General features: G+C 45.0%; 1 protein-coding gene across 4 annotated transcripts in view; it reads left to right on the top strand.

Annotated features, from left to right (window-relative positions):
• Nucleotides 1-26,975, top strand: part of SLC35H1 (solute carrier family 35 member H1) — a 169,004-nt gene that overhangs the window by 60,785 nt on the left and 81,244 nt on the right. For 3 of the 4 annotated variants that reach the window (XR_014966848.1, XR_014966847.1, XM_085619392.1), the window contains exons 3-5: nucleotides 21,066-21,216; nucleotides 24,196-24,259; nucleotides 26,657-26,729. Coding sequence is in view for 1 of the 4 variants with exons in the window: in XM_085619392.1 (XP_085475518.1) it covers nucleotides 21,066-21,216; nucleotides 24,196-24,259; nucleotides 26,657-26,729 (288 nt within the window). In the remaining 3 variants the exon portion in view is untranslated. Of the gene's footprint in view, nucleotides 1-16,863; nucleotides 17,965-21,065; nucleotides 21,217-24,195; nucleotides 24,260-26,656; nucleotides 26,730-26,975 lie in introns of those variants that run through there. The other variant, XR_014966849.1, reaches the window with a different exon arrangement.

The raw sequence follows: 26,975 nt of genomic DNA, 5'->3' as shown, positions 1-26,975 counted from the left end.
GTAAAGTGTGTGTTTTTATCTAATGAGTTTTGGTAATACAAAGGTTATTTTTATAGAATACCTTGTGTGGAGTTTCCTTTGTGGTGGGCCTTGGGTGCTGTTGCTGGGTGCGCGCGCAAACGCTTTACACATCGCCTCAGAGATAAGCCTGACTGCTCGTGCCAAGCTACCAAGGGGGTGAGCAGGGGTTATCTTTGGCGTGTACCTTCCTTGCCCTGACTAGAGTGGTGGTTTCTGCCTGGCTTTGGCGCAAGCCCTAGCCAACCAGAAATCCCATTTCTAACACAATCTGATGTGCGGAGGCAAGGAGTTCAAGATTCTTGGGGCAATACCCGAGAACGCCCGGTTATAAGTTTTCTTTTTATGGAATCTTTGGGGTTTCAGCAGCAGAGTGCTGGAACTCCTAGAAGATCGGCCCCGCCAGAGATTTCCATCTTTTGGGCTAGGTACATCGTGGTGTTAAAGTGAAGAGCCTTGTGCGTCATGCACGCAATCTTGAGATCAATCTTAGCCTCCAAAGGTAGCCAGCTCAAGGATTTCAGTATCTGCGTAATGTGGCTATTTCTTCTGGAACCAGTGATGAGCCTTGCAGCGGAATTCAGGGAAGCCCTGAGCGGAGCCAACTTGTACCTGGGTAGCCCGCATAGAGTTGCACAGCCATAATCTAGCCTGGAGATTACTAGAGCTTGAACAGCAAACCTGAAGTCGTCCCGGGCAAGGAAGGGTTTTATCTTTCTTAGAATACTCATGTGGAAGTTGGCCCCTTGGGTGGCAGAGCTAATGTGTTCCTGCATGCTCAATGACTTGTCAAGTATAATTCGAAGAGACCTAGCAGAGTCAATAATGTGAGGGGTACAGTTGAGAGCTGTTAAGTGTTTCAAGACTCAGGGATGATGGCCGTCTCTTTGGTTGGTGCTATCGGGAGGAATTCTGTTTTGGAGGAGTTGAGCTTAAAATGTTGGGTAGTCTGCCAGGGTTGAGTTTTGAGAAGGGTAGAGTTCTGTGAATTGATGTCGTCTGGGGAAGAGATTTTCAGGTAAAGTTGGGTGTCATCGGCATACATGTGATACTGAATGTTGGAAGAATTGAGTAAAACCGTTATAGGCTCCATAAACAAGTTGAAGAGCGTGGGAGAGAGAGCAGATCCCTGAGGAACCCCAAGAGTGGATGGCAGGGAGTTGGAAAGGGAGTGATTGACTTTAAATCTTTGCGTTCTGTTGTTGAGAATGGAGGCACACCAGTATATAACTTGGCCAGAGAGACCCATCCTTCGTTCTAGTAAGTCAAGGAGGTTATCATGCTTGACCGTATCAAACGCTGAAGATAAGTCAAGGAGGATTAGAAGGCAAGCTTCATTTTTAGGGCGTCGTCTACTATGAGTAATAGCCGTTTCAGTACTATGGCCCTGGCGAAAACCTGATTGGAAATGATGTAAGAGCTGAATTGATCAATGTGGTTACATAGTTGGACAAGAACACATTTTTCAAGGAGTTTCGCTAGAGTTGGGATGCTAGTGATAGGACGAAAGTTATTAAGGTCCTCTTGGTCAGCCGTGGGTTTTTTGAGAATGGGCGAAACCTGCCCTGCCTTCAGACAGTCGGGAATCATACCTTGATGTAGGGAGGCATTTACTATTTTGGTCCAGAGGTGGACTAAGGACCCTTTTATCTTATTGATAAGTTTGAGGGTCACTGAAGTGGTTAGAGGGTTTCAGAGTACTAAGCAAGTTGAGAATAGAGCATTCCTCATAGAAAGTGAATTGGCTCCAGCAGGCGTTATTTTCCTCCATCACACTTCTAGGCGCTGCGATCTAGGACAAGAGCACCTCTGGTCGCTCGGGCATGAACTCTAAACGCTTTTCACAAAGATCAACCCCATCACAGCACATTTCGAACTACACGCTCCTGCACCTGTCCTGTTACAATTTTGCGCCCCACAACGGTGAACAAGGTGAGCTAGAAATCGCTACAATGCCATGCACTGGTAAGGTCTGGTATTTCCATTGCTACCACGCTGCAAACCTGTGACAGACAGAACGTGCTATGCAACAATATGATTGATTTTCACAGACTTGTGGTAAATATTTCATTACCGGTACTATTTTTTATGCGGTAAAGTCTAGTAAGAATAACTCAGTAAATATAAGAGGCAGAATCCGTGGTATTAGAGGTTCTAAAAGGCTTTATTCCTTTACAAAGGAAATACAATTCGAATTGCTGGCTTCTAATTCCATCACCACGAAAGTTCAGGAAGGAAGGGCATACATTATTGACAGATAATCAGTTTTATAGGAAATGCATTACAGTGAAACAGATGCAGGAGGCGTAACAGCTGATAATACAGATAAAATATGCATACGTAACTAAAAAGGCGGACATATAGGCGTAACTTAGATAACGTCATTATACATGATGTCACAAGTGGGTGGATCCATAAGAGAATCCTGCAATGTCAGCAGAAATATTTGGCAGAGATGCGCGCGCAGCCGCATGACGTGTGATTGACGTGCAACTAGAGGGTGAAGGAGACTTGACATTTAGCTCTACATGTGGAGACAGAAGTCTGGGGGGTCATGTCAACCTAATCCCAAATCATATCTAATATCCTATGTTTAAAGAACTGTGTTATCCAAAAGGAAAGGTCTCTAGGATAGAATCTATTCTATACTGACTGTTAGTGCGTGTACAAGCGTCTAAGTGTCTACATGAGATGCGAGGGGGTAGGAATATTCCATGGTAACAGAGGCTATGAATTACTTGCATGAGGACAGCGAGGCCTGGCCCTTTGCACGGTAGCTGGAGGAATGTTTACCTAAACTACTAGACAGGAATGCATCGGATGAGGAGCGGAGCAGATAATCTTGAAGGTGAAATACAGTTTTTGGCAGGCAACAGGCTGGATCAGGCACCGTTAGCCGCGCAGGGAGTAGGACAAAGTTCATGGATACAGATGCAGGCTCAGACTGGAGCTTTCAGAGGCAGAAGGCAGGAAAAGGCTTGATGACAGAATTCTGGGCCTACTCGCCTGAATCTGTAAAATGTGGAAAGTGAACCACATAAAGTCGGTGGCCTTTCATACTTAGGAATGAAATATCTGACCCATTCATGGCGGATCTGAAAGAGGACATGTTGACGGTGGACGCACATATATTTGCGTCTTCAAAACTGGAACTGGAGGGAACATACATGTACTTATAGCATGCACATGGAGCCGTTGGGGTCTACGATAGGGGACATAACTGATCACAAAATTCATATTTCCTCATTCCCTCCTTGTCCCCTACGGACCCTCAGGAGATATCGATCTTCATCAATCCATCGATCTGTTCATATAGCATCATTTGTTCTTCTTTCTTCTTCCGGGATCTTGAACGAAAACTTGGATGTGGGATACACGATGTGGCACACAGACCACAAATCGCTGGCCCACATTGTAGACATAAGCAGCAACTGAATAGTATGAGAAAGCCAATACCTAGGAAGGATAGTATTCTCCATCCCCAGGCTGACAACCGCTCCAAAACCAACCGGACCAAGTCCAGGTGCCTGGACTCTGGTGTATCTGGCTCACAATCTTATGAAGGCGAGTTATGGCTTTATATACTGACGGCGAATTTTCTGGTATGAAAACACAGCAACTTGATCCGATGACCCTACAAGCTCCGCCCCTATCGGCCAGGATGACGTCAAGGACAAGACGATTTTGAAGCACAACAATCCGCATAGCAGACTGCTCTTCTGTTAAATTGCCTAAGGCGGAAGTAGTCTCGTTCACTACTGCTTCAAGGGTTCTAGTTAATCTACGTATCAGCTTACTATTAGTGACTGTACCTATATAGGGAAAGAAACCTTTATTGAAATCTGTGTATTGCTCCCATGCTGTTTCAGTGTAATCGACAATTGGGAGATCTCTCTGCTGTCTATTGTGTACTAAATGGGTATTTCTGTGATAATCAGGAGGGGCTAGGAAAACAGGTGGCAGAAGGAATGCTATGTAACAGGTACCATCCCAATCTAGAGGTAGACGTATATATGCGGTCTGGCCACATATGAAGTAGGAATGACGGGAAGCTCTAAATGTAGACTTGCCTTGATCACTGAATTTTATTACAGTGGTGCATTTACTATGGCCCATGTGTATGGAACCATTCTTTCTTACACATAATTCCCTTTTTACTGGGAATACTGACATGGCGGGCAAGATTGGTGTAGCTTCAGATTCAACGTTCAGGATCATGAGGTTAAGTGTAAAATTACCTAATCCATATACTTCATTTTCTAGATCAGTTCCTGTTCTTTTGGGAAGTCCCTCCTTGTTAGGGTAGCAGACTTTAAGCAAAACTAGGTTCAGGTTTCCCCATACCCAGTTGTCTTGATAAACTGCGGATTTTGAATCTAGGAAATTAATCAAACTAAACCATGCTCCACAGGAGCCATTGTGTGTGAACGGATATGGAAAGAGGGGCAAAACTCCCTTATAGTTCTGATAGGGAGGGAGTCGGCCACATATCCAACAATTTGTGGCATTGCTGGTCTGATGGGAATGATGTAACATACTAATGAATGTGTTGTTGCGCAGCGCAAATCTATAGGACAACTCATGCGGAGGTAATTCGCTAAAAGAATGTTCTGCAGTTACATTGTAAGCACGCTTAAAAATAGGGTAATACATGTGCAATAGTATACTGGAAATGATGATCAGAAGACTTAGAAAAAACAAAATTAATAATGTTACTGTGCAGTGACTACGAAGTGATTTACAATACGCATGCTTTTTAAGCTGCATCTGTTGATTTCTTTCTCTATTCCGGTCTAGAGGATACATGTCAGAGACAAATTCAACCGATTCACCTTGGAGAGGACTTAAGCAATCAAATTGTCTGACTTGCTAGACCTTAATTTCAGTTTATAAAGTTCCGTTTTTGACTGCTCAACCAAGGGGAGCTTTGAGTCTGTCTGTGAGGGAATGCAGGGTTGAGTATTCACACTGGATGGTAGTCCATAAAATTTCTTGATATGACTCGAGTGCAACCACCCTTTACGTCCCTCGATCTTCACGGCTGTCCTTGTGGTTAGTAGAACAAGCTTTGGCGATTTCCACCTAGGCTCCAGTTGGGTCTTCCGGTCGAAATTCCGGACCAGAACCAGGTCGCCTGGAACCACGTCATGGGGCTTCACCTCAGTATTATCGGGAAAAGCTGCAGCTACCTGTGAACGACAAGATTGTAGTGCAGACATCAAGGAAGCCAGGTAATCTGTCAGCATATTACAGTCAACATCAGTGATTTTGCGAGGTATAGGCGTCCACCACATATTTGGTGGTCTACCGAAGATCACCTCGTACGGGGATAGCCCTGTTCGAGAATGTGCTACCATTCTCATGTAAAAGAGCGCAACTGGTAAGGCTACTATCCAATCGACACCTTTTTCTCTACATATTTTGGACAATCTAATTTTCAGAGTTTGATTATGGCGTTCCACAAGACCTGCTGCCTCGGGATGTCGGACACAGTGGAATTTCCATTGGTAGCCTAACAAAAGGGAAACGTGTTTCATTAGTTCGGATGAGAATGGCTGGCCGTTATCTGAGTAGACAACACGTGGTAAACCATACCGTGGGAAGAATTCTCGAACTAACTGTTTGGCAGTAGTCGGGGCAGTGTAATCTGAAACCGGGTAGGCTTCTGTCCAACGGGAAAGAGCACAGACAACTACGAGAACATATTTGAATCCTCGACATCGTTCCATCTGGATATAATCCATCTGGAGGACTTCAAAAGCATGATCGGGAGATTGAAATCCACCCTGCTCTACGGGGATGCTTTTACCTGGATTAAACTGACAACATATCATACAGGTACGAACTTTTTGTTTAGCTGCGGCTCGTAAATGTTTGTTGAACCAGATGTGTTGAATGCTGTCTAGCATAGCTTTTTCTCCTAGGTGCGCTGGACTATGTATTGTGTTAATGATGACTTGGACCATGGAGTCGGGAAGAAACCATATAGATTTTTCCTTCGTCATCCATCCTTGATCCGTTTGGATCCCTCCTAATTCAGTCCATTTCTTTATCTCTTCTGGTGTAGCATGTGTCTGTATGTCAATTACATCAAGGGCAGGATCCTTAACTGTCATGCAATGTGTTGGTGTCGGAACTATTGTCTTTGTCGCGTCAGTTATATGAGTCTGGTTCTGAGCAGTCTGTTTAGCTGTTCTGTCAGCTAGGTCATTACCCTGGGAAATGATATCGGTAACTTTTGTATGGGCTTTGCATTTCATAATCGATATTGCAGTAGGTAGATGAATCGCGTCTAATAGGGCTTGAATGAGGGGTCCGTGTTGGATGTGGGCACCGTGAGAAGTTAAATAACCTCTCTCTCGCCACAGTACGCCGAAGTCATGGACGACTCCGAATGCATAACGTGAATCTGTGTATATGTTGACTTTCTTATCTTTGGCTTGAATACAGGCTTGTGTCAGAGCGATGAGCTCTGCTGCTTGAGCTGACAAAGTGTTAATACAATTTGTTTCAATGACTTCAGTGTCTGTTGTAACTGCGTAAGCGGCCACTAACTCTCCTGTACTTGTTCTCATACATGAACCATCTACATATAATGTCAGGTCTGGATCTGATAGAGGGATATCTGTCAAGTCTTGTCTGGGTTTCGTCGTGATAGTAATGACTTCAACACAATCATGTGCCAAGGGATCTGTTCCGCCTACTGGTAACAGTGTGGCAGGATTTAACGTATTACAACGTCTGATTTCTATGTGTGGCTGAAACAATGTCAATTCGTAACCAGTGAGTCTCGCTATAGTCAAGTGTTGTGTTTGTGTGCGGTTCAAGAGAACCTCTACTGCGTGTGGTACTTGTACTGTCAATTGGTGTCCTAACACTATGGCATCGCTTTGTCTGATTGCTAAAGCTGTTGCTGCCACCGATTTCAGGCATGCAGGAAGAGCCTGAGCTACTGGATCTAATGTACTAGAGAAATAAGCACATGGTTTGTGTGATCCTGCTTGTTCCTGAGTGAGTACTGACAAGGCAGTACCGTCGCGTTCTGTAACAAAGAGTGTAAACTGTTTACTGTAACATGGTGTTGCTAAAACAGGTGCTTGGCATAAAGCTTTCTTTAAGCTTTCAAAGGCGTGTGTATGTTCTTGAGTCCAAGGGAGGACAGTCGATGTGGCTGCCTCCTGTGTTGTCAACTGGATGAGTGGTTTTGCTAGAAATGCATATTGAGGGATCCACTGCCTACAGTATGAAGTGAGACCTATAAAAGCCCGCACCTCCTTTTGTGTCTTGGGTGGTGGCATGTTAGCGATTAACTGGATGCGATCAGGTGTAAGCTGTCTTCCCTCCTTGGACAGCGAGTGCCCAAGGTAGACAACTCGCTGGACACAGAATTGCAGCTTAGAAGGGGACACCTTGTGCCCCTTGTCGGCCAGAAATTTTAAAACCGTCAGTGACGCTTTTTCACATTCAGGTTCGCTTCGGGCGGTGATCAGCAGATCATCGACATATTGAAGCAAGGCAGTGTTAACTGGCATGTGGATACTGTCAAGTTCTCGTTTCAGTGCTTGGCTATAGATGCTGGGGCTTTCTGTAAATCCTTGAGGTGCGCGTGTGAATTTAAAACTTCGTCCATTTAAACTGAATCCGAACAGATATTGACTTTCCGGATCTATTGGGACGCTAAAGAAAGCATTCTTGAGATCAATTACAGTGAAGAACGTTGCTTCAGAGTCAATAGCTGTTAGTAATGAAGAGATATCTGGGACCACAGGGTATTGTGGTACAATACATTTATTTAATTCGCGCAGATCAATAACTAATCGATATACTGGTGGTGCTTTTGGATCCGTTCTTTTAAGAATCGGAATTATCGGGGAATTGCATACATTGGAGTCGGTTTCAACAACCACTCCTTGTGCAACGAGCTCGTCAATGATTTGCAGCAAAGCCACAACAGCATCTGGTGGTAACTTGTATTGTCGCATTCGTGGTAGTACTACTCCTCTTTTTAGTGTGACACGATATGGTGTAATGTTCATGCAACCAACATCAGTGGGGCCTTGTGCCCATAAATGTGTAGGTAAATTCTGCAGCCGGTGATCCATGTCTCTGGACACGTAGTGACCTTTAAAGTCACGTAAAAATAGTCGTACTCCTTCCGGAGAACAACATATTATGGCTCCTAGAGCTTTCAATGTTTTTATACCTAACAAGTTTTCTGGACATGATTTAGTAAGCAATAAATCTGTAGTACGTGTCAATGGGCCAACCGTAAGTGGAAGAGGTTGTGTTACGTCATTAATTATAGGTTTTCCTGAGAATCCAAGGGAAATATTTTGTGAGCCTGAGAGGGGTGCCCCTGGAACTTCACTGCATCGTATAGTTGTTCTGCTTGCCCCTGTATCAAGTAAAAACTTTCTGTCTTCCCCTAATAGTTCACTATGTACATAAGGTCCCTCTTGGTCTACAGGGACCTCGATAAGGGGTAAGCCAACTTCCCTCTCTAGGCTATTTCATGTGTATCGTTGATAATCGGGATAATCTGCTTGTGCATACTGATACATCTGTTGTGTTGTTGCTTGTGTTGCAGCAATAGGCTGCGCTTGTGGTGGTGCTACGGTCTGTTGTGGAGCTGCCTGTTGCGGAGCTAGTTGTTGCGGAGCTAACCTAGGTTGTGCATGCTGAGGGATTTGTTGTTGATTCTGATCCTGTCTAGGTGGACGTGGTCTCTCCTGGGTTCTACCTGTGGCAATATTATGTTTCAGGACTGGACAATCGTGTATATAATGACCTTGTTGTTTACAATAGTTGCATGTCCCTTTCGTTGGACCTGCGGAATCACCCTTTTGATGACCATCAGCTGGAACTGACTGAGCAACAAGCATTTTCATTTTTGTATCTTTCATACGTCTTTGTTCGTGTTCTTGTTCTTCTCTAATTCTATTGTGGTGATATTGTAACATCTGTAACATCTGTGACGGGGTATTACCTTGCCAGGTACTTTCGAATTTCAATACTCTATTCTTGACTTGTGGTAGGGAATTTTCAACTAATTTTGTGTCAAACAGATGTGGATATGACTCGCTACTTGCTTTTATGCCACTATTTATACCAAAACATGTTTCAAATCGGGAATAGAAATCACTAGTGTCTTCATCTTGCTTTTGTTTACAGGCTGAGATTGCACCCCAGTCTTCTTTTTTCGTAGTTAATAAACGAGGCAGTACCTGCACTAGTAATCCTGGTAATGCTGTAGTCTTTTCCCCAAGCCCTGCTCCTGCAGCTCGGGCCCTTTCTTCGTTTTCTAATGCTGTCCAATCTATCTTTTGGTCTCCCACCTCCCATTCCTTTTCTTTGAGTTTCTCGTAAACACCGGCGGGTAATAGGACTTTTAATATTTTCATAATGTCGGGGTAGGTATACTCTCCCATGAGTAACATGTCTTTTATCTCACGGTGGAAACCTGCTGGATCCTTGTCATGGCTGGGTACTACTTTCTTCATTTCTAATAATTCAATTTTAGTTATAGGCGTGTACACAAACACGCGTGTAAAGTTATTACCTTCACCTCTGATTGGGTGTACTTCGCGTAACGGATTCTGTCTATCCATGTGATACATTTTTCTTCCCATAATGGGAACTGGAACGTGTTCTGGGCATACGAAAGTTATATACTGGTTTCGAAATTCTAGAATTTCTTTAATTAAATCAGTACCTGACCCTCTCCATTTATTCGTGAGTAGTTCTGTCAATATGTCAGGTAAGGGTCCTGGATCGGAGTGTTGGCTTTTATATAATATAAGGAGGTGTTGAATCATGTATATACTAGCTAAACGCTGTTCGTATGGGGCAAGATTCAGAAACGTGTGTGCTAGTGCGTCATCATTGTATTCGCTGGGACTATCAGCCCATTGTACTGCTGACCTGGCTAATTCTTGTTCGTCCATGGAATCGAGCATGTGGTACCCCCTTCGATCTCGGAGTAATTTATCAGCGGCTTGGAATAGGTGTTCAGGGGATCTTGTATTTAACATAGGGTTTGGAAAATGTCTATTACATTCTGGACGTATCGGACGTATCGGATCATTAAAGCCTCTAGTATTATTATGGGGTCTTCCTCTACCTACATAAGCTATCGTTTCTAATTGTTCTGATTCTTGCTCCTCCTCTTCCTCTGATTCAACTCTGTCTGCTTCTCGTCTTTCTTTATGTATTCGTTCTACTTCCTTGCGGATCTTTCGATACATGGCGATTATACACGCCTGTTTATCATGTTTCTCTTCTGATATGTTCTGACCCCATTTGGCAAGTTTTTGCATGGTATCATGATCTGCCCCAGGCCTGTCTTGGTTCCTAATCAGGCAATTTATAAAAAAGCGTAGTAGTTGTCTTTGTACATCCACTTTCTGGTATTCCATAGCTTCGTTAATACTTTCTGGACCTCGCCCTGTTTGGACAAAGCGATATATATTGTCTAGGTGTTCAACCATTCCTGGTATCGTCATTAAATACAATGTAGCTCGTCGTATACGTAGTGATGATATGAGCAATTTGTCCTGTTTACCTGGCACTGGATCGTATCTATAATCCACAAGCTGTTCTTTAAACATGTCGGATGTCGCTAGTTGGGGTGTACGTTGGAGTGCTAAATCTCTAAGGGTCTGTTTATTTCGCGGCGGTGTGGCAAACATGTCTGGCGTACCTCCTGTAGCACCATCTGAGGTGCTGGGCAAGAAAGGATTCGTTGGACGTAGGATAGAGATTGTAGATGCGGGAAAAACTGTAGAAACGGACGGACCTGTGGGAATGGGCGTAGGAGTCTGTTGTTGCGGGGATACAGACGGATGCTCTTGGTGTTGAACACCATCGGCGAGCGGTGTGTGTGGTATGGTATTAGCATACTCGGGAGCTACGTCATCTAAATAGGAGGAAAGGAAAACGTCTTTTGCCGTTTTAGGATGTGTTTTGGGATGTGCTTTTATCGGGAGCAATGGAGGAGTCAAGTCTTTTGGTATTTCCGGGGTAGCCTTAGGTAACCCTTCGGCCAGAAGAGGATACATACCATTCATAAGAGTGTTTCTTTGTCTATCTACTTGTTCTGATTTTACTCGGGTACCTTCCTCAATTAATAGATTTTCTCGGGTTTTATTTGAATTCTCTCTACCTTTCTCTTCCTGTCTGAGCGCTTTTTCTGTACGTCTATATGATTCTTTACGCCATAATTCAATGGCATCTTTCTGTGACTGTCTGGCTTTCTTTTTCCATAATTCTTCTTCTACTCTCATGATGCAATCTGCATCCCAGGTCCCCCGCTGCGGGCCATCTCTGATTTTCTGGCAAATCCTTGGTGTAGTCCACCCATAAATCAAGAAATAATACGGCATCTAGGCCATGCTTATGATACATAAAGTACCCTGGAGTGTCCCTAGGTGGAATGGGAACAGCTTCTTCGAGTACACCTTTTCTAGTTTTGATCTGTCTTAGTTTCGAAAAGAGCGGCATTTTTAGACCTTATTACTAGGACACACTTTATACAATAAACACAATAATGAACAGTCATTCACACCACAATATGTAGAACGTATTAAAACATTTAACATTTAACAGTTTTAACGAACGATGATAACTAATAGAAAACTAGTTACCGACATAATACTGACACTAGATAATACTTATTTATATGCAAGACATACTATATATACTGCTAAACAGTACAGATACACTGCTGAAACAGTGCAGACCGGATTTGTGTACCCAAACCCGTCTTGACCGGCACAGACTATGTGCACGTTAAATGCCTCCCCGGTAATGGTACTCACCGGGTAGCTCGGAACGGAAGGCCTCGGAACGGAACTGAAACTGGACCGGACTGGACTCGACTCGACTGGACTCGGAACTTCGGAACCTGGTGGGCCTCTGTATACCTCGGATCTTGCTCTCTCAGCTAGGCTCTGGTCGGGATACTTCGCACTTCTCACCGCCTCGTTTTTGTCCGTTCAGCTGTGGCAGGAGACCGGGCCTGCAACGCACCTCCGGCGCGTGAGATGAGAAAGTGTCCCTATTCGGGCGCCAATTTATGTGGTAAATATTTCATTACCGGTACTATTTTTTATGCGGTAAAGTCTAGTAAGAATAACTCAGTAAATATAAGAGGCAGAATCCGTGGTATTAGAGGTTCTAAAAGGCTTTATTCCTTTACAAAGGAAGTACAATTCGAATTGCAGGCTTCTAATTCCATCACCACGAAAGTTCAGGAAGGAAGGGCATACATTATTGACAGATAATCAGTTTTATAGGAAATGCATTACAGTGAAACAGATGCAGGAGGCGTAACAGCTGATAATACAGATAAAATATGCATACGTAACTAAAAAGGCGGACATATAGGCGTAACTTAGATAACGTCATTATACATGATGTCACAAGTGGGTGGATCCATAAGAGAATCCTGCAATGTCAGCAGAAATATTTGGCAGAGATGCGCGCGCAGCTGCATGACGTGTGATTGACGTGCAACTAGAGGGTGAAGGGGACTTGACATTTAGCTCTACATGTGGAGACAGAAGTCTGGGGGGTCATGTCAACCTAATCCCAAATCAGATCTAATATCCTATGTTTAAAGAACTGTGTTATCCAAAAGGAAAGGTCTCTAAGATAGAATCTATTCTATACTGACTGTTAGTGCGTGTACAAGCGTCTAAGTGTCTACATGAGATGCGAGGGGGTAGGAATATTCCATGGTAACAGGGGCTATGAATTACTTGCATGAGGACAGCGAGGCCTGGCCCTTTGCACGGTAGCTGGAGGAATGTTTACCTAAACTACTAGACAGGAATGCATCGGATGAGGAGCGGAGCAGATAATCTTGAAGGTGAAATACAGTTTTTGGCAGGCAACAGGCTGGATCAGGCACCGTTAGCCGCGCAGGGAGTAGGACAAAGTTCATGGATACAGATGCAGGCTCAGACTGGAGCTTTCAGAGGCAGAAGGCAGGAAAAGGCTTGATGACAGAATTCTGGGCCTACTCGCCTGAATCTGTAAAATGTGGAAAGTGAACCACATAAAGTCGGTGGCCTTTCATACTTAGGAATGAAATATCTGACCCATTCATGGCGGATCTGAAAGAGGACATGTTGACGGTGGACGCACATATATTTGCGTCTTCAAAACTGGAACTGGAGGGAACATACATGTACTTATAGCATGCACATGGAGCCGTTGGGGTCTACGATAGGGGACATAACTGATCACAAAATTCATATTTCCTCAGACTGACTCTCTTGATTCTTGTAAACCGAGCAAGACACATTGGTTGCTCATTACTGCATTTTAGATTCGCTTCCCGAGGTACTCAATATATCATATATAATATTGTTTCATTATTAAATGGGCTCTGTAAAAACGTGTTATGGTATGCCCCTTATTTTTTTGCAATGAGCAACAGAGAGCTGAGAAATGAACGTAATTTCAATGTTGAAATCCAATAATTCTACAAATGGATCGTTTTGCTGTGTCTGACTACTTTTTAGGTCTCCGGACCATCCGGTCGGCAGACCGGAAGTCCGGAGATTTAATGACTTGGGAGAAGAGGGGCTTGAACCCGCCCCTCTTCTGCCCTGTTCTCCATTGGCTGGCCTCGTAAATGCTGGCCAGCCATTGGAGAAGAGGTCCCGTCACTCCAATCATGCCCCGTCCTTTTCGGATCGGGGGGCGTGTTTTTTGCGAAAAGTCTCAGGGAGGAGACAACAGCAAAACACGCCCCCGAATCCGAAAAGGAGGCAAGGGAGCTGTGTAACCCCCGCAGGTAGGCGGCTGTCTTCACGAAGGGCCGGGCTCCGATGTGCCTGCTCCGTCGTAGAGTCCCGGCCGATCACGCAGGAAAGCCGAGCTCATTCGGATCCCAAAGTATGAAGCAGCACCCAAGGGTCCTCGTTTGGGTAAGGGGATCCCCAGGCAGCAGGGAATCCCGCTGGAGTTAACGGGCCGGATGGGAGAAGCAAGATCACAAGTCCGCCATCTTATCGGGCTTAGCGCCCCCTCGGGCAGTAGCTTTATATAGTAATTTAGCCCTAAATACTTTTAATAGATCACAGAAAATAACCGCTGCTTTACAAAGTAGCACACAACTAACCCAACTCTGCGTGTTACAGTGTATCTACACACAGTCATGACCTGCCACCCGCCTGTGATACATGTATCGCCGGACCCCTTCAGTCGAAAAAGAGATACAGTTGCATCTGGCGGATGCGGGTTCTGTAGGGGGCCTCCAGACATGCGCTGCTACACTTTATTTATAAAAGCACAAATGTGCCGTCCGGGGGCCCATGGCCGGGGGCGGATGTGCGTGTTTTCGATACACTTGGCTCCCTTGGGAACAGACTGCTCTAGCCGGGCTTTGAATGTTTTTTGTTTTCCTTGCATCGCCCTTGAAGTGGGGAGCAAACCGATGCAGCGTGCTTATCGGCATGGAACGGATGTGCCCGCTCATGCCTGGACTGTATCAAGTATTGTAGCGCTGCTTGGATTCGAACACCTCTCCTGCCCCCCTGGCCCGGGTAATCAGCCTCCCACTGTCTGGTTTCTCGGCCTCACCCCTTCACAGTCTAGATTCCTTCTCTGCTCGCCCCTTCAGTCCCTTCATCAACTTCACCACACTCCCCCAGGCTCTGTTTGCGCATCAGTGTTGTTATCACAGAAAGGTGTGTCTGGTTTACACTCTCCCTTTTTCTCCTCTCTTCACTCCCTCCTTCTCTCGCCAACTCCTTTCTTTCTTTACTACCCTGGTTCTTTTTTGCACACTCCCATTCTCTCCTCTCTTTATCACCCCTTCACATCTTAAATTATTTTCCCTGCTCTATACACTGTACCTTTATAGTACCCTTTCCACACGACGGTCTTCATTAGGCCTTTATGTCTTAAACTCTTGCTTCTCTCCTATCTGCACTGCCCTTTCATCTCGTTCTCTCTCTCCTACTGTCTTCGCTGCCCATTCCTCGTGTCCGGCCTCCTCGTTTCTCTTTCCTCCTTCTCACCGTATTCTCACCCTTCTCCACTGCCTCTTTGTCTATTGAACGCTCTTTGTCTACCCACTGACCTTTATCTCATACTCTCCCTTTCTAGTATCTCTTCTCTGCCAATTGTCTTTTCACCCTCCCTTCACAATTCTTCTCACTGCACGTTTTCCTTCCCTTCTGTCTTTATGACGCCCTTTTCTGTAGAACTTTTTCTTGCTTCTCTATTCGCAGCCTCCTTTCTGTCGTCCACTCTTCTCTTCTCACTGCCAATGTTTCTCTTATATTCTCCCCTGCTCTCCCTTCTTCACTGCTCGTCCTCTCTCTTCTTCTCACTGCCAATGATTCTCTTATATTCTCCCCTGCTATCCCTTCTTCACTGCATCTTTGCTCCGCTCTTTCCAACCCCTTCCTTCCTCCACTCACCTCTTCTCTTTTCACTCCCCCTTTTTAGGTCTCGGGACCATCCGGTCGGCAGACCGGAAGTCCGGAGATTTAATGACTTGGGAGAAGAGGGGCTTGAACCCGCCCCTCTTCTGCCCTGTTCTCCATTGGCTGGCCTCGTAAATGCTGGCCAGCCATTAAAGAAGAGGTCCCGTCACTCCAATCATGCCCCGTCCTTTTCGGATCGGGGGGCGTGTTTTTTGCGAAAAGTCTCAGGGAGGAGACAACAGCAAAACACGCCCCCGAATCCGAAAAGGAGGCTGCCTTTCTCCGAGGCATGCTCTGCCTCGGAGAAAGGCAGTGGCGTGCCTTTTGCTCTGCCCCAACAGAGCCGGTGTCCTGACCTTACGAAGGGACAGCTGCTTCGCCAGGGAGCAGATCTGCGCTGCAATTCGGCCCATAGCGCCATGAAGCCCCGTGAGGTGTGTGCGCGTGGCAGAGATGGACACGTGCAGAGTTGGCCCTGTGGGAGCACTCATTTACAGTTACTGGCGGGTGGGCAAAAAGATGGATGAATGAATAGACTATGTAGAGCAGATGATATCCCTTGTGTAAACTAGTAAACACAAGCATTGACAATCGACAACACATTTGTCTTTAGAGCGCGAGAGAACGCAAAGTGCATTTAAGCATCAGTATTTCGGGTTTCACCACAGTCCTCGTGGAGCGCGGCAGGCTCCCGGGCACCCCCGGCTGGGCTGTGGGCTGTGCAGCCAGTGCGGGGGCGCCTCTGACCATAGCAGGGCACACTTGTAATTTGTACCTCATGTATCAGTACTGTTCCTATTGTGAAGCGCTCTGACACCTTCGGGTAAAGTCCGCGCTATACAAAAACGCATAAAATAATTTAAAAAAAAGATGAAAAAAAACCGCCCCAGAGTGCGGGAAGAGCACGCCCTGATGATGGGCAGTGTCCCTGGGGCAGCACCGAGCCAGCCCCCGGCCCAGTTCACACCGGGGTTTGTGCAACACGGTGCCGTGGTGAGTGAGCCACCTGGGAACACAACCCCCCCCCCCCAACCCCCGTCCCCCCCCCCCCCCCGGCCCCACCTCCCCCCACCCCCCGGGCACAGCTCACACCGGGGTTTCCTGAATTTAAACTCCATTTGTGCAATATTGTGCCATTGGCAGGTAGCCACACGGGGAACGCCCCGCCCCAGAGGCGGGCAGACCGGTTCCTGGGCCCTCGGCGTGACCCAGCTTCCTTCAGAATACCCATCATTACATCACCGGTGGAATAAACAACCCGGAAGGAGCTGCAGATTCATAGTGCCCTCAGTGAATGGGAGGGGCGGGGCTTACCCTGACCCTGTGGGCACACACTGCCAGTCTGGCCTCGCCCCGCACCCATCCGTAGCAGGAAGTGCAAGGCTCACCCTGACCCTCTGGAGTCTGGGCACACTCTGCCAGCCAGGCCTCGCCCCTCACGGCCTCCCCTATCACTGGCAGGAGGGGCAGGGCTCCCCGTCCTGGACGGAGGGGCGTCGGGCTGAACCTGACCCTCTGGGCTCACTGCCAGTTAGGTCTTGCTACGCGCCCATCACTAGCAGGACGGGGACAGGAGGGGCAGAGCTTGCCCTGATCCTCTGGGTATTCACTGCCAGTCTGGCCTCGCCCCGCACCCATCACTAGCAGGAGGGGAAGGGCTCCCGGTCCTGGACTGAGGGGCGCCGGGCTCACCCTGACCCTCTGAGCTCACACTGCCAGTCTGGCCTCACCCCGCACCCATCCGTAGCAGGAGGGGCAAGGCTCACCCTGATCCTCTGGGCACACACTGCCAGCCTGGCCTCGCCCCGCACCCATCACCAGCCGAACGGGGGTAGGAGGGGCACTCTGCACTCCAGAGTTTCCCGGAAGTAGTGTGCAGCCGAAATCCAGCCGGAAGATTTTATACTCTGCTGAGCCCTAAGACTTGGAGAGTGCTGAGGAACCCTTCGAATATTTATTTATGTGTAGATATGAGGCAGATCTTACCATACATGCCAGCATGTGGGAAGAGGAAAGGGGGATATTTAAAAAACATCATCCTGAGAATGTCTTTCTCCCATTGACTTCTATTGTGGCTGCACGGGGTCTATAGGCGTGTATGGGATTTGCAAGTCTGCTGCTGCGGGATGGAATAGCAGAGATTGAAACAGAAGTTTTTTCCACACCTGTCAAGAGCGCATAGAAATCGCTATGCCAGGCAGAGGGCGCGTGGCATAAGTGTTGTGCACTGGCCTGCAGGATCAGGTTCCTGGCAGTGCATACTCCGAGTAACACGAGGCCAGCCCTCTCCCATCTGAAGCAACCCGAGCAGTCGGGTTTGGGCCTGTAGGAATCGGAGGCGGGAGGCTAGCCTTGACATCGGTACTTTCCCGCCGGAACCGGGAGGGTTCGATGTATGCATTACCCAAAGAGCCTAGACCGCTCTACAGTAGACATGTTTGTTACATGGAAGTTACAATATTACAAAGGAATCATTACAGAAAACAGTACAAGAGGTGTGACCAGGGTGAGCCGAGTATGTCTGCACCAGCATTTGGTAACAAATAATGTCTTAGCTAAAATCTTGTTGTAGTGGGCCTTCAAGTCCGTTTTGAAAGTCCAGACACCCAAGATGCAACGGGTCTGATGTGGCCAAACCCCTACAGGGTCATAAGAGTCCTCTGTATACTCTAGGAGTAAAGAAACCGACAAAACCTACACAAACTCTGCTTTAAGGCCGGAAAGCGCGGACCCGCCATGTGGTGGCATGCATCGTCATCGGGTTCCTCCGGGCATCACTCACGACGGGTTACAACTCTCTCAAAACTGCAGATGAGCGCTGCCAGTGTGCCCATGCGGCTGTGCCTACGCCAGCTGTGTGTGGGGGTGAAGGAGAGCAGGGAGTAATAATGAAAAGTAAAAGTGATTTAGACGTTGGCCACGTTCGTCACGCCACTATTATTGGGGCAGCGTTTGTAATCCGTTTTACATCTGTATTTAGCTTTCTTGCAGTGTCAAGGCTCAGTTAAGGTCCTGAGGACTGGCACACAGCTGTTAGTAGGGTTAGTAGGACTGGCATACACCTGTTAGTAGGGTTGGTTAGGACTGGCATACACCTCTTAGTGGGGTTAGGAATGGCATACACCTTTTTTAGTAGGGTTGGTAGGAATGGAATACAGCTGTTTGTACGAATGACATATTCCTTTTATTAGGGTTAGTAGGACTGGCATACAGCTGTTAGTAGGACTGGCATACAGCTGTTAGTAGGACTGGCATTCAGCTGATCGGCATGGCATACAGCTGTTAGTAGGACTGGCATGGCAAACAGCGGTTAGTAGGAATGGCATACACCTTTTCAGGGTCAGTAGGACTGGCATACAGCTGTTAGTAGGACTGGCATACAGCTGTTAGGACTGGCATACAGCTGTTAGTAGGACTGGCATACAGCTGTTAGTAGGACTGGCATACAGCTGTTAGTAGGACTGGCATACAGCTGTTAGGACTGGCATACAGCTGTTTGTAGGACTGACATACAGCTGATCGGCATGGCATACAGCTGTTTGTAGGACTGGCATACAGCTGTTTGTAGGACTGGCATACAGCTGTTTGTAGGACTGACATACAGCTGTTTGTAGGACTGACATACAGCTGTTTGTAGGACTGACATACAGCTGATCGGCATGGCATACAGCTGTTTGTAGGACTGGCATAATACACCTAAGTAGGGTTAGTAGGAACGGCAGAATCATGTTGGCCCGTTATCACTGTGAGGATGAAGCTGTATTCTCTTTTCTTTTTAATGTGTGCCTTGCAGACATTCATTAAAGCTACGTTTCTTTTCACCAAGAGGCATTTTTAAATCCCTTTTCTTACTTTACTGAGGAGAGCACTAACTTTCAGACAGATGTTCAATAAAGGGGCAAGTGTCAATTTACACGATAACCGAAGAAAAGAAGCTGAAAAGATACCCTGCACCACTTCGCTGCAGTGGTTTGGAAATGTCGCCACATGTCTTTGGATTCGCACACCAAGGGAGGGGTAGTATGGACGTCATGATGTAAAGAGGAAGGACTGTACACACTCCTCCGCTCTTGTTGGTGCGTCTTCAAATGTTAAGGACGTGGAGGGGCAGTTGGAGTTTTGACCAGATGGAAGAGTTGCTTCGGTCGGTTCTTGGCTAAGTCCAGGTGGGATGTGAGGTGGTTGGATTCCTCCCAGAAGATGTGTCTTGTACAGGAGCCTGGTATTTCTGAGACGGGTGAGGGTATTGGTGGAGGCCAACCATCTCCATGTTTCTCAGAGTTTTAAGGCTTTCCTTGCACAGTGCTTTGTTGAACGTTGGTGCTGATGGTTTCGGTCGGTCCTTTTTGCCTTGGAGTGGACCTACTTTATCGAGCAGATCAGAAAGGCATTCAAAGCTGCGGGAAGTCGAGTCATTCCCGTCCGTGGTGGGGGCGATGGGGAGCAGTGTCTTCGGAGCAGTGTTGCTAAGTATACCGATGGCCATGTTCTTGGAGCAAAGATGAAAGAAAAAGAGAAGGGAGGACGGAGACAGGATAACATGAGAGAGGAAAGCGAAGGGGAGGGAGTAAGGAGGAAAAGAGGAAGACAGAAATAACAAGCATTTACAATGCAACGGTCACGGCATGTTTAAGTTAGAGCTATTGGCATTGCTCATGACAATGCCGTTTCTTTAAATGTTTTAAAAACACAAACATAAACAAAAATGTCATGAGCAATGCCAATAGCTCTAACTTTACCAATGCCGAGACCATTGCATTGTAAATGCTTGTTATTTTAAGAAATGTCTAGGAAAGTTGGAAAACACACACGTTTTGATCGTGCTCATGCGTACACGAGTACAATAAATATTTGTTTGCCAGTATTCTATTTTCCTAAGTGCTTTTATAACAGTCAAAGCAATAGGTCCCTCATTTGCGAAATTTTAAACTATTGGCATTGTAAATGACTATGCCTTTTATTTATCTGTTTTTTAAAACCAACACATAGATAAAAGGTTTGTCATTTACAAAGCCAGTAGCTCAAAGTCTCGCAAATGCGAGACCTGTTGCATTGCAAATGCTAGTTTACTTATGTTTATTCTCTGGATCCTTTGGCAAGACTAAAAATAAGTCTGAAGTGTATGGAGTGTAAATGTGCCCCTATATCGAGGGGTCTAAGAGTTTCAGCCATATCTTGGCCAAACGGTTGGATGGTTTCTTCAGGTCCTGGCCATGTATTAAGATCCTGTGAGTGAACTCAACTTTTGGCCGCACTATCTGTGTGTTATTCACGCTTTCTGTATATGCATATTGTCGCATTCATGCCTCTTTTATTTGTGCATGCCAAATTATAACCATCAAACCAACTGAATTTCTGTTTGGGTTGCTTTTTTCACAGCAACACCCTAAAGTATCCCATGCAAAAGAGGCAGTCTGCGTGCCCCGTATGTACACCCTCATTCCAGCCCAAGATCACCAGTCCATAAAGAAATTATTAGGCTTCGCCTGCGTGTTTTCCAAGCAATATAAGGGTGGGGGGGCAGTATAACTATGGAAGATTTTTTTAAATCTCTGCATTTTCTTCGTGTGGCAAATGGTAATCCGTACTTTTGTGTCTTATTCCCAGAGTTTTCATTTTCCCCTCTTCATGACTCTTGTGCACCTAGTCATGATATTTGGAATGTCCGCTCTGAGCAGAGTGGCAATGCAATGTTACAACAAGAGGTCAAGGGTCGTCCTATCATGGTCCGAATATCTGAAAAAAGTGGCTCCGACAGGTAAGTGCTAGAATGCTGTGATGTACATTTGTGTGTAGTTGGGCTTAAAATGCCTCTTGTCTTCTATCCTGTTCTGACTAAACACTATTAACTAATGTCTTGTACCCAGCTCTGTAAAAATCGGATCCGCATTCGGTGATCAGTATCTAGAAAAAGTTACTCAATTTTGATGATCCATAGCACTTCATTGAGCAGGAAATATGGCTTTGAGCAAGATAATTTTCACGAGAAGCACACAAAGCATTTACAATGTCACTTTGATCTGATTTTAAATTATTTTTAATTATAAGGTTCTCATTGGTTCAGGTCACCTGTTCATTACAGCTCCATCGCCTAAACTGCCTCTGTTGTGTAAAACCCACATTAAAGGAGTCTGGTTATGGGTGTGGCCTGTTGTGTTGCATGCAGAGCGCCTTGGGCCAGAAGCACTGCCTCTCTTCATTCAGAATACCATATAAGCAGTCACTCCTTTATGCCATCTATATGTATTACCCCGTAAAGACTTCGCTATTCTAAGTAACACCCCTCCTATACATTCATAGGCTGAACTAACTACTACTGAACCATCACCATCACCCATATAGCCCCATCAACAACGGTTACAGTTGCCACACCAACATCCCACAACCTATTAAAAGCAATATACAGTAATTGTAAAACACCACAACCTAAACAGCTGGCATACACAATATAACTTGCCAATAAAAAATCAAGTGAGGGCACAAACATGCTCACTAGGTTCCCTGATCGCATCTTCCACCACCCTCCTGGTACTTCCAGGCCCTCCACACACTGTTCAAACCACCAGATAACATAGCAGCTTATGCAAAGGAACTCGCACCCAACTCTCAAACATTAATATTATCGAAACCATTTGTTTTTGCATTGTTTATTTAAAAGCACTGCGAGTAGGAATGTGGCAATCGTGTCCCCAGGAACAAAACCGCCCCCAGTTTGACAGACCACCAAAACACCCACTATCCAGTCTGGCCCTGGCTAGATATAGCCATTGCAGTCTGGCCAAATGTCTCAAAATAGACACTTGGCATAGAAGGTCAAGCACGATGTAGAGTTCTTCGCCATTTAGAAATGTTATTTGATGTGGTAGAAAGGGAGACCAAGCTCAAAAGAATTGCAGCAGCTCAAACCAGAACCAATGATCGCCTGAACTGCTGTGGAATGACCATACGAAGAATTGGAAAAAAAAAAAACTTTGTTGAACTTAGGTGTTGGAATAGACCCCTAATCACATATGAACCCAACATTCCAATCCGCAGTCACTGGGGAAATTAGGTTACTGCTTAGGGACACAGACTCTTTGATCAGATGTTAGAAGGTCCCCAAATGGTAAGGCCTTCAGCCTTTTCACAGTTTAATCTGAGTTCTTATTCATTGTGTGCAACCTCAAAAATGCAGCTATAAAATTGACCTGGACAGATAGAGTATCCCCCCTCCTCTAACCTTAGAATAATTGTTTCGTCATCTGCACAGATCATTAAAGAATGACCATGATGGGTGATGCATAGGCAAGCTCTACAAGTTAAACAATGTGGGGCTCAATGCAGAGCCATGAAACTCTTCACTTTTAATAGAACTCAAATCATACTGTAAAGGTGGGAGTGTCACAGCTTGGGATCTAGACAAAGTAAACTGATGTAGCGAACCTAGAGCTTTCCCTGCTAAAATGTAACAGAATGCCAAGAACTGCTTTGTAGATCTAAGAGCTGCTATGCCATCTTGAACCTTTAACCAATGGAAGATGGTTCATGATGACTAGTAAAGTAACGCCTGCTGCATGTTAAGGGTTAAAACTAGCTTGTCAGGAGTCACGTATGTTAGCAGCCAGGCGAAAGTCAAAGCTTATGGTTCATTCCATTACCTTCGTCCAAATGTAATGCAAGAAGTGGTGAAGAAGCTGCTTGGATTATCTGGTACGACATCAGGATCCTTTAACAATCCGTCCACAGTACCTTTCTTCCAGCTATTAGGTGTGATGGCGAAGTCAATGGATTGATTGTAACCTGTTATGGTATGGGCTTAGCAAACACGAGAAGGTGTGTTGGCACCTTTCCCCTGTCATGGGCACTGATTGTTTGAGGGTAGTGTTTGGCCGTTGGTCTGGTTGTGAACATGGATATTTGGGTACATGGTGGTATACATTATGTTCTTGTGCTCTTATCAGTGGAGTAGTGGAGCATGCCTGAGTTGTATCAGTTGAGCCCATTTTATGTTGCTAGTCTCAGCGTGGTGTAGAGATGTCTCTTAATACTATGTAGTGTCGCATGAGTACACCACCAATCTTATCAGATACGTGAGGCCTGATGCTTGTTTGTTAGAATTTGCGGTGTTTATCTTGGTCCCTTGTCTGTGTCATCATTTTACATACTTGTTGTTTGTGACTAATCTAGCTTTAGGTGTGGTGTTCCATGTTTTGATTTTGGATATTGTGTTTGGTTGTTGGTTCATTGTGTAGATAACTTTGCAAAATCATTGCTGAATGTTGATTTGGGCTTTTGTATTGTAAGGAAGGGAGGTACTATGTCTTGTGCTGTGAATGGTTCATTTGGTGTTGTCTGCCACCGCATCTAGGTGATGTAATAAGTCTTGTTCTCTGTATGCCAGCTACGAAGCCATCTGACAAGAGGTCTTAACTGGGCTGTAGATCTTCTGGGTTTCTTGATCGAAACATGTTTGGACCTTGCCTGTGTACATGTACTCTAACTGGAACAAATTACCTTGAAGATACTGGCCTGTAGTCACTGCCACTTAAATGCCACTGCAATGACTAGATTCTTATTGGTTATGTATTAAGCCAGCTGTTACGATATTGTGTTCTGCTATACTTTTTGGTAACCTTCCTCTCTTGTCTAGACTGACTTGTACATTTTGAGTTCAGTGCAGTCACGCTTCTGTTGGTGAAAACATCTGATCATCTTAGCTGCTTCTCACTAACTCTGATCCTTTTGTTTTTCCTATTAGCTCTGGCAACCGCACTAGACATTGGCCTGTCAAACTGGAGCTTTCTGTACATCACTGTCTCGCTGTAAGTATTTGCAGAGCATCCTCTGTCCTGGCACTCTCTATCTTGAACTTTGTGGGTGGTGAGGATTGCACTTTTGGGAATGGGTCGCAGGTGATAATGGGGGTAAAAAGAGCAGAATCTCTGCTGTCACTAGCCGGTAAGGTAACTCGGCGATTTTATTGTGGACTTCCAATGTGTCAACCTCATTTCACATTTATAGATTTGTGTCGGATAGGCTGAACCTTTCATCGTTTTAGTGATCAATAAGTTGAATTCCATAAATATGGGTAATGGAGTATACTGCTTTGCAACAACAAAACCGTGGTACATGTACTTTATAAAAACCTCTAACCTACACACCAATGTGGCCAGGGCGGAGCTGAGGGTGAGCTCTTTTGTGCAGGGTTGGCTTGCTCTTCCATGTTGTGGGCACTGATCGACTTCCTTGTTTACTCCTGTGAATGGTCCACTTCCGTCACTGAGCATCCATGAGCCTTACCTATACCTTAGACATTCACACTGGATTGGAGGCGATGACTCACCCTTTCATCAGGAAGAAGTAGGAACTGTACTTCTGATATTGGTTGTGGGCCCACTCATTTTCACCTGTCTGGATGTTAACCTTTTGCAACATGTAAAGCCTGCATCCACAATTTTTAGCGAAGTGGAATACAAATGACCTGCCCAGGTGAATTTTACTGATTTTTGTCTTCAGAAACCTTTAATTGATTGCTTTTTTAGGGATGGTGAAACTTTTTTTTATAGAACTGTAGCCATATAAACAATAATGGGATAGATAGATTAGATGGATAGTGCTTTAAACACTTGGTACTGCAAATTAAGTGTAAAGAAGCAGTCTGTGAAATAAGGTGCTTTGGAATCTATTGATGTCTAGGGAAATCGAGCCCATTGCATTACTTTTTAAGACCGTACAGCCATAAGAATATGCTGGACATCAATATATTTACATTTTGACACAACAAAGATTTAAGTGGCAAGGTTATAGATTGCGCAAACTGTATGTTTCCCTTGTAGTCTTGAGACCTCTTGTGGTGCTCCAAGGAGAGGGAGCGGCCACTGTCCCATTCAAATATCAGAGGCAACTGCCCTCAAATAACAAATAATGTAAAAAGTCTGCTGATTAACCCCTTATATACAGAAATATGCTGTTCAAAAGTCAATTCAAGATTAGTTTTTCTTCTTTTCTTTTTATTTCTTCATCTTCGCATATAGTCAAACAACTTCAGCAAAGATTCGTAGCCAACACGTGTTTCGTCTTTCAGTATTTCAACCACTGACTTGATCAGGGCTCTATGTATCCCTGTACTATGTCCTATAGTCGTGTCACTATAAATGCAACTGTCAAAGGCCCAATATCGATGTTTTGTGCCTAGAATTTCACCTTACTTGTGTTATTGGTCCACAGTTCAAATAATCATTCCTGATAGTCAAGGCATCCGTCTGTATTTCAGAAATACATTTTCGTCCTTTGATGGCAATTTAATTCATGCTGACGCAGGATTATAGGACATAGTAACGTTATACATGGAGCCCTGATGAAGTCAGTGGTTGATATACCGGAAGACGAAACATATGTTGGCCACGAATCTTTGCCGAAGACATTTAAATGTATGTGAAGATGAAGGAATAAAAACAAAAGAAGAAAAAATTATCTTGAATTGACTTTTGAACAACCTATTGCTGTATATAAGGGATTGCTCAGAAGGCTCTACAATATTTACATTTTGATGTGTAGGGTTGTGCCACTTAGTTTCTGAATATTTCTTGGCTAAGGCTTCATGATTTGTAAAATGAAATGATAGAAACCAACGTATGTTGGTGAAATCTCAGTCAAAAACATTGCATTCACGATTATAAGCGTTGGGTCCTGGAATAAATGAGCCAAAGGCTCTGCTAATTAAACCAGACTCTAGTGTTGGATCACAGTGACCAGGTTGCTGGATTGCCTGGTGAGACCAGCTGTCAAATTTACTCATGAACATCTTCACAACAATGGTGGTAATAGTCTCTCAAGTCTTTGGATAAAATTTTGAATTTCCAACCGAAAACTCTGCACTCTTCAAGGTCAGGGAGAGTCAATTTGCAGAGATATTTACATTGATTTTAGATCTATGTGCCGAAACGGAAATCGCATTATACAGCTCCAAGTTTCCGGATAAAAAATAAATAAATGGTTTTAGACAATCATTTTAATTGGGACTTCTCATCCAACACTACATCATCTGGAATACAGACAAATGTGTTACAAGCAGTTTTCTGGCAATCCAGTGTCTTTGTACCTCAGCCTTGTTTAATGGTATGTTGTATTTTATTTGTCCTCTGTCACTTTTGTGTTGCCCATCTTAAGTGCTTCTCTGCTCACTCGTCTCCCTTACCTCTCATATTCCACCATTCTAGGTACACAATGACCAAGTCTTCAGCTGTGCTCTTCATTCTTTTTTTCTCGCTGGTATTTAAGTTGGAGGAGCTGGTGAGTTCTCTTTTTCTGGAACCTTTTTATTTGTATCATGGTCCTGTTTATGGGAGAACTGTATTACCACTTGACAGGTAGGTGTTCGATTCACCCTCCTAACTAAAATTAGAAGGAACAGACTTTTGTTACAGACTACCAAACTCAAAGTGACTACATTGTAAACATGTGCTGTGAAAAGGTATGTACAAGTTGTGACCAAACAGAAAATTTAGCCGGGCAGACCCTGATAATATAGATAGGCTC

The sequence above is a fragment of the Triturus cristatus genome, chromosome 7 (genome assembly GCF_964204655.1).
Source record: "Triturus cristatus chromosome 7, aTriCri1.1, whole genome shotgun sequence".
In the NCBI taxonomy this organism is placed as follows: Eukaryota; Metazoa; Chordata; class Amphibia; order Caudata; family Salamandridae; genus Triturus; species Triturus cristatus.
The sequence above is the reverse complement of the archived record's forward strand: the minus strand, read 5'-3'. Positions and strand labels throughout refer to the sequence as shown.